The sequence below is a fragment of the Leptodactylus fuscus genome, chromosome 1 (genome assembly GCF_031893055.1).
Source record: "Leptodactylus fuscus isolate aLepFus1 chromosome 1, aLepFus1.hap2, whole genome shotgun sequence".
Lineage (NCBI taxonomy): Eukaryota > Metazoa > Chordata > Amphibia > Anura > Leptodactylidae > Leptodactylus > Leptodactylus fuscus.
In genome coordinates, this window is record NC_134265.1 from 158,786,261 (window position 1) to 158,795,024 (window position 8,764).

The 8,764-nt window shown below is 44.1% G+C and overlaps 1 protein-coding gene across 1 annotated transcript in view; it reads right to left on the reverse strand.

Moving 5' to 3' along the window:
* The window catches only part of ERMP1 (endoplasmic reticulum metallopeptidase 1), a 33,653-nt gene extending 24,889 nt beyond the window's left edge, over positions 1-8,764 (reverse strand). The window contains exon 1 of the mRNA XM_075278909.1: positions 8,477-8,764. Coding sequence (XP_075135010.1) covers positions 8,477-8,736 — 260 coding nt within the window. The 5' untranslated portion in view covers positions 8,737-8,764. The remainder of the gene's footprint in view (positions 1-8,476) is intronic.

An 8,764-nucleotide genomic window follows, 5' to 3' on the forward strand; every position in this document is an offset into this window, starting at 1 on the left:
AATTATGGTGCACATCATTTACCGTATATACTCGAGTATAAGCCGACCCGAATATAAGCCGAGGCCCCTAATTTTACCACAAAAAACTGGGAAAACTTATTGACTCTAGTATAAGCCGAAGGGGGGAAATGCAGCAGCTACTGGAAAATTTCAAAAATTAAAATGGTTGGAGTTATTGGGTGCAGGAGATGCTGGGTGCTGGGGAAGGGGAGGGGGTGTTTTGGTTGTCTGTCTGCCTCTTCCCTGAGCTTGAGGACTGGGTTCCCACACACACACACACACACAATTGGAATGCAGCCTGGCTGAATATAGGGTATTTGCAGGGTATTTTCCCCTTCCGGACGGAACAGTAGCACTGCAGATCCCCTATATTCAGTAGACCGGGCACTATCAGACACAGGCATACCTAATGTGTTTGTGTTTCACAGTCATTTTCTACTTTTATATGTATTCTAGGGAAAGGAGGGATTTAGAACTTTTATTTTATTTTTTTAAAGCTTCTTTTTCCCCCAGGATGGGCAGCAGGATGGGCGTAGTTTAGAAGTGTAACTTTACAACATGTTTATGAAACAGAAACGAACAAATGCGGTGCAGATTTTCTTGTGCAAAAGTAGATCAAGCTTAAAATGGTGCAAACTTATAAATTTACGCCAATTTACTATGTGCGCCATAAATTCTCATCAGACCCCACATACTTGTTTCATCTATAAATGAGCGAGGATCTCAGTCTGTAGTTTATGATGCATGTAACAAATATTTGTTCCTTACAACATGTGAGTTAAGTATTTTGTCTACATGTTTTGCGCCAAATGGTCTCTTGTTGAAGCTCAACACTTTAGGGCTAGGTTCACATCTGTGCCTGGCTCTCTATTGTTCAGGTACCCTGGCGGACCTGAACTTAGTCGACCGCTAAAACAGCGGTTACCTGCAGACACCGGGTAACACACCTGGTGTGAACAGTTCTTTCCACTGGTTTCAGTATAAAAAGTCCGCCATACAGGAAACAATACAGACTAACACATAGACCATGCTTCAACTGTATTGGAGTCTATGGCAGAATCAATGCATAACTGTTGAGGCATGGCACAGGCAAAACTCAGTTGTTATTTACCCGCCGCACTGGCTAGGGCGGTAATGTGACTGCCCCAGGAACATTTTCTGATTCCTGATTTTCTGGCAAACATGAAGAAGAGAAGAAGTCAGCCTCTGGGCTCTATTGTGCAGGCGCCGGCAGATGAGAGGAGGAGAAGAACAGAAAGATCTCCCATGCCAACAGATGCTTACCACTGCAGATCTTCAATTGATAATTATTAAATCTGAACAACCACTTCCCTCAAGATCCAAGAAAGGCAAGTTTCTCAGACTACTCTTACACACAAGACCTTGGACTAGCTCACAGCAGGGCGAATTGTCTGAGAAGATACTGATCACTCAGCAAAAATAAAGAGGGGACTGCGAACTAGAGAAACCACACTAGAAAAATTAAAAAGGAGGATGCCTAAGGTTAAGGCCCATGAAAAGAAGCAATTTCACTGGTGGTAGTTTCCCTTTATACACAAAAAGAAATCAGACATATATTATATATATACACTCACCGGCCACTTTATTAGGTACACCTGTCCAACTGCTCGTTAACACTTAATTTCTAATCAGCCAATCACATGGCGGCAACTCAGTGCATTTAGGCATGTAGACATGGTCAAGACAATCTCCTGCAGTTCAAACCGAGCATCAGTATGGGGAAGAAAGGTGATTTGAGTGCCTTTGAACGTGGCATGGTTGTTGGTGCCAGAAGGGCTGGTCTGAGTATTTCAGAAACTGCTGATGTACTGGGATTTTCACGCACAACCATATCTAGGGTTTACAGAGAATGGTCTGAAAAAGAAAAAACATCCAGTGAGCGGCAGTTCTGTGGGCAGAAATGCATTGTTGATGCCAGAGGTCAGAGGAGAATGGCCAGACTGTTTCGAGCTGATAGATAGGCAACAGTGACTCAAATAGCCACCCATTACAACCAAGGTAGCCAGAAGAGCATCTCTGAACGCACAGTACGTCGAACTTTGAGGCAGATGGGCTACAGCAGCAGAAGACCACACCGGGTGCCACTCCTTTCAGCTAAGAACAGGAAACTGAGGCTACAATTTGCACAAGCTCATCGAAATTGGACAATTGAAGATTGGAAAAACGTTGCCTGGTCTGATGAGTCTCGATTTCTGCTGCGACATTTGGATGGTAGGGTCAGAATTTGGCGTCAACAACATGAAAGCATGGATCCATCCTGCCTTGTATCAACGGTTCAGGCTGGTGGTGGTGGTGTCATGGTGTGGGGAATACTTTCTTGGCACTCTTTGGTCCCCTTGGTACCAATTGACAATCGTTGCAACGCCAAAGCCTACCTGAGTATTGTTGCTGACCATGTCCATCCCTTTATGACCACAATGTACCCAACATCTGATGGCTACTTTCAGCAGGATAATGCGCCATGTCATAAAGCTGGAATCATCTCAGACTGGTTTCTTGAACATGACAATGAGTTCACTGTACTCCAATGGCCTCCACAGTCACCAGATCTCAATCCAATAGAGCATCTTTGGGATGTGGTGGAACGGGAGATTCGCATCATGGATGTGCAGCCGACAAATCTGCGGCAACTGTGTGATGCCATCATGTCAATATGGACCAAAATCTCTGAGGAATGCTTCCAGCACCTTGTTGAATCTATGCCACGAAGAATTGAGGCAGTTCTGAAGGCAAAAGGGGGTCCAACCCGTTACTAGCATGGTGTACCTAATAAAGTGGCCGGTGAGTGTATATATATATATATATATATATATATATATATATATATATATATATATATATTTATTTATTATGCACACACACATATATGCCTACCCCGCCTTTTATTGTAGGCATACCACACCCTGAACGTTCGAAAAACATTTTTAAAGGAATTAGTAATGTGCATATTTTATAACTGTGTCAAAAGGCACTTGCATGTTTTTTTTAATGTATAAATTGGCACCACTCTCTGGAGCTAGAGAAAGAAAGACAAGTATTTCCAGACACCTGGTGAAAGTGATTACAGATAAACCCCGAGTAGTAGATTAGGCTTAGTTCACATCATAGGCCTGGTTCACATATGTGTTCGGTGTTCCGTTCAGGAAGGCTGCTTGGGGGCACCCCAAATGGAATACTGAGTACATTAAAAAGTGGTTAGCAAATAAACCACACGGACTCCATAGACTATAATGGGGTCCATGTGTTTTCCGCAAGAATCATGTGGGCGAAAAGTGCAACTTTGCATATAAATATTAATGCTTTCATACACACCCTCGATTTACACAAATAAAATGGTCGTTCTAAGAAAGTTATGCCTCATCATGCTGCAAGGGTGTAGCCATCTTTACTAAATCTGATACATACCTGAAACCTGAAAAGCCGGCAGCTACAGATCATATAACATCAAAAAAAATCCTAAAAGGTAAAGATCTCCACCTGAATACATTAGAAATTATTTCCAATGCAATCTTCATTTCTGATGCTTGGTTGGATATATACAGTGTCCAACAATGGTGCATTAGTACCCTCTGGGAAGGATTAGGTTTAAGAAGAATCTTAATATAACTGGTTCCCTCCCCAGTAATTGTCTCATGTACTGGCCTGCGCACCAGACATCTTATACTTGACTAGCCTATTCACAGGACCACATTCTGTCTGTGTGCAGACCGCATTTCCCAGACTGGCCTCAGCTGTAATGCTCAATACAGTAGTGATCTGGCCGTATCATAACTTACTATGATGTAGTGAGTTACACTTACATAGCCATGGTCAATCTGGGAAATACGGCCTGCACATGGTCAGCGTTTCCCAGATGAAACATGGTTGTATGACTAAACCGTCATACTGGGAAACTCTTCAAACATCTTCAGTGTATGTCAAAATATTTAGAATCCTTCTGACATTTGTTTAAGTTTTACACTATATATTTCAACACAAATGAAAAAATATATTGAACCATTCAGTAAGCTTAGGGGGCGTTCACACTACCGTCGGTGTCCGACATGTAGTGTCCGCTCCTAGTGTCCGCTCAAAATCTGTCACGGACACTAGGAGCGGACACTAGATGTGTCCGTGACACCTGTCATTCACTTGAATGGGCATCAGGTGCGTTCTTTTGCACTCCGTGCCCGTCCTGTCCTGTCCGCAGGTGAAGATGTCAGACTTCTCAAGCGGACAGAGGAACCCTGCATGCAGGGTTTTTCTGTCCGCTTGAGAAGTCGGACATCTTCTCTTGCGGACAGAGAAGGAAGGGCACGGAGTGCAAAAGAACGCACCCGATGCCCATTCAAGTGAATGACAGGTGTCACGGACACATCTAGTGTCCGCTCCTAGTGTCCGTGACAGATTTTGAGCGGACACTAGGAGCGGACACTACATGTCGGACACCGACGGTAGTGTGAACGCTCCCTTAGTCTAAATCAATTCCCTGGTTGGCGCAAGGTGCACATGAATTATTACAAAGCTCCAGTCTGTTAATAATGCTGGTGCATTCCAGCTCCAGAAATGTGGTGGCATAAAAAGGGGCCAATATAAACCACATTTACACCCATCAAAGTCAGAAAATTGATGGGCTACTGAGTTCTCTGCTTTGTCTTTTTCTGTGGTAACCAACAGCAGATAAGCGTCTTGCGAAACGTTGGTCCCCAACGTATGTCGCATCTAGATTTGTTGGACTGAGCAGATGAGGGTTAAGTTGACAATTCTGAACCATGATACAACATCTGCAACAGAGCCACCAACCACACTAATTTATTGCTTGTTCCTTGTATAATGCCAACATGTTCTCTAGCATTGTGCAAAGATTGTCATCTCTCAGAATAATCTCTAGTGGCATCCACCAGGGTAAAGGGTCTTTTGGTATGATGGAGATAATAGACATCATGGCTGTTTACATATAAAGCAGAATAAAGTCAATCATATATTTGGAGCCACCACTGTGTTCAGTGTTCATTTCCATGTTAGGTTTGATTGACATCTGCGTTCAGGGTGGGTGGGGGGGTCTTCTTGGAGACCCCTGAATGGAAACTTAATCCCAATAAAAAAAAAGCAGTTACCTTAAGAAACCCGTGGACCCCATAGACTATAATGGGGTCTGTGTGGTTTCAGCACGAAAAATGCAGAAACAGGAACGGAATCCCTGAACACAGATGTGAACCGAGCCTTATACTGTCATCCATTCCCCCATTTATTTATTTTTTATGTTTAATCATTTTTATATGAACATTGTTATCACATATAACCCGTATAAAGAAAGTTATGGCATTATCAAAAGTTTATTTCTAAAATCAGACATCAATGGATATGGAGAGGGCATAATCTGAAGATGGGTCTCGGTGTTTGAGACTCTGTGGTTCACCACGGACAATGGGGCACCTTGTCAGGCATATTAATAGTAAAAACTCTCAGAGTGGTCAAGCTGTCGGGTAGAAGTGATCAAAATGGCATTGAGCTGGATTTTTAGTCAAAGTAGCTATTGAAGTGAATGCAAAATGTAACCATGACTCATCCCAATTTTTGATAGGAAAAGCAATGTAGTATACACAACTTTAGTTTATGGTTGTAAGTGATGGTCTGTTTTGTAACCACAAACTATCGATACCAAACTTTTCAGAAAGGAAATGCAGAGTGGTGTGAAAGCCATAAAAAAAATGTGCACGATGACAGGATGTGAGGAAATGCTTTCCATTAGACAAAATAGCGCACACTATGGCACGTTACTATGTGAAAGCGACAGATAGGAGAAAAGGAAGTGGCAAAAAAACTCTGAAAGTGAGAAAATCCTGTACAAGAAACTAGAAATGAATACATATTGCTAATGAGTGGGGGTGGTTATCTGCAATTATCCATACTGTGGTGTTCAATGAACAATGCACTAAATAAAAATCTGCAGCAGCAAACTGTACATACGGCTACGCGCGTATACAGAGACAATATCACATACAGTGAGGAAGGACAAGAAAACTGTCTCTAAATTATTACCTAAACTTTACTTTATCTCCTGCCTGGTTCATAGTTCACAGGGCACCACTACTGTATGAACCTAACATTATCTCACGCTTGCGTGTTTTATCAAATGGAAAAACTATGTGCCAAAAAAGTATATAACTGGCAGTTAATGAAATTTATTAATGATATTAATCCCCAAGACAAATAGCAATGTTTACCGTGTACTGTACGGCCAAGTATACACTGAATTATTACAGGTATCCATGCAGTGATCAAATGTGGCACAGTGAATTCCACTAAGTGCTGAACTCGTTCTACAGGAATATAAGTCCATGTGCACAGGACAACTTCTAACAGCTGCTGAAAATGACTTGGGGGTATAAAGATGCCAAGAGCCCCTTTTCTACCTCCTCACATAGACACTCTGTAGGATCGAGGGGCTGTGAAGCTACCTGTCAGCTACCTGGAACTAACCCATGCGGCATTGCTGCATTACCCTGCTGAAAGTGTCAAATAGGGTAAAGAGCTGTCATGATATGATGAATGAGTGACGCTAGAGTCACACTGGCATCAGCCTATCCATTAGTCTGGTCTGTCTAAGGACTAGAACAACGGATATGAAAAGCGCTATGGCTAGGTTCACACCTGTACCCAGTCTCCAACTGAGGATTATGTTCCGCATTCCACTTTAAAGGGATCCTATCATACAAACACTTTTTTTTTCCTCAGTGACACGTTGGAATAGCCTTAAGAAAGGCTATTCTTCTCCTACCTTTCATTGTCTTCTCCGCGCCGCTGTTCCGCAGGAATCCGGGTTCTTGTCGTATGCAAATGAGTTCTCTCGCAGCACTGGGGGCATTCCCAGTGCTGCCAGAGAACTCTCTCCAGCGCCGCCTCCATCTTCGTCAGGAACATCCTCTTCATCCGAAGAAGGTCTCAGACTTCTAAGCCTCAGGCAGAGCAGACTGTGCATGCTCACAGGCCACGAGAAAATGGCGGCACTGGAGAGAGTTCTCTGGCAGCATTGGGGACGTCCCCAGTGCTTTTTGAGCACTGAGGCCCGCCCCCAGTGCTGTGAGAGAACTCACTTGCATACGGACAAGAACCGGGATTCCTACGGAACGGCGGCGCAGAGAAGACAACGAAAGGTAGGAGACGAATAGCCTTTCTTAAAGGGGCTCTATCAGCAAAATCATGCTGATAGAGCCCTACATATGCGTGAATAGCCTTTAAAAAGGCTATTCAGGCACCGTAAAAGTTATATTAAACTACTCCCCCGTTTTAAAATAGTACCCTAAAAAAAAAAAAAAAAAGTGAAATACTTAAGCATCGTGCAAGATGGGCGGGCATTCAGGGTGCGCCGTCTTCTTCATCCACGCCTCCTCTTCCTGCGATGTCCTCGGGTCCAGTCTTCCTCCGGCGCTCGCGAACTGACATTGATAAAAAAAAATGGCCTGGGTGCATGCACAGTAGTCGTAGTAGAAGCCACATCCTACTGCGCATGTGCCCAGGCCATTTTTTTTTATCAAGATCAGTTCGCAAGCGCCGGAGGAGGACGGGACCCGAGGACATCGGAGGAAGAGGAGGCGTGGAAGAAGAAGACGGCGCACCGTGAATGCCCGCCCATCGTGCACGATGCATAAGTAGATCACATTCTTTTTTAGGGTTTTATTTTAAAACTGGGGGGTAGTTTAACATTTACGGTGCCCGAATAGCCTTTTTAAAGGCTATTCACGCATATGTGGGGCTCTATCAGCATGATTTTGCTGATTGAGCCCCTTTAAGGCTATTCCGACGTGTTACTAAGAAAAAAAATATGTTTGTATGATAGGATCCCTTTAAGGCTAAGGCCCCACAGGACGTCCCGTAGCAAAAAAAAAAACACAGCAGCAATACGGGCAAATCACAGCGTCCATGGTGTCCCAGCCTAAAAGTACGGAGAGAAAAGTCCGGCAAGCAGCACTTTTCTCTCTCCATCGGGTATCCGAAGGTACCCACTTTTTTAAGCGAATTAGGTTCCTGTTTCATGGGGAGGGGGCCCGAACGGACACCCGAATGCAGGTGTGAACCTGGTGTACAACAACAGTCACAGTTCTTTAAAATTAAACCGCCAGACAAAAAACTCTGACTTGCAGGACACACATTGCCATGGAATCGCTAAATAGAGACAACAATACAGAAGTGAACATAGTGGGACATAGAGCGCTGGCTTCATCCTTAGAGGTGTAACTTGAAGCTCCTAGGCCCCAATGCAAAATCTGTATCTACCTGTGCCATTGACAATAAGTAATGTTATGTAGCTTTGAATTCATTCCTTACAAACTACTCACATAACATAGTAACACCGGTATAGCTGCCATGCTATGGCCTGATGGCTCCTATACATATAGACTTGCAGGCAAATGAATGGCTTACAGTACACTAGCACTATACACAATGATCCCACCCCAGTGACCATAGCCATTACCTGGCAGTGGTGGCATTAAAGCCGGTGCTGAGGGTACCAGGTGTCACTAGTTGCCGCAATGAGAAGTGCACCAGAGCTCTTATCCCGAGCACATACAGCAGCAGTATTGCAGGGACTCCGGCTCCAAACACCAAGCTACGGCTCCGTGCCTTCCGTTCATTGCCACCGTTATCCTCGCGTCGGTTCCCATGACCGGACCCTGTCCCAGAACTGACCACATTGTGCCGGGACCTACGAACCGAGATCCCCGACCGCTCCATGCCTGACACACTGTAGCTCCGCCTGTCG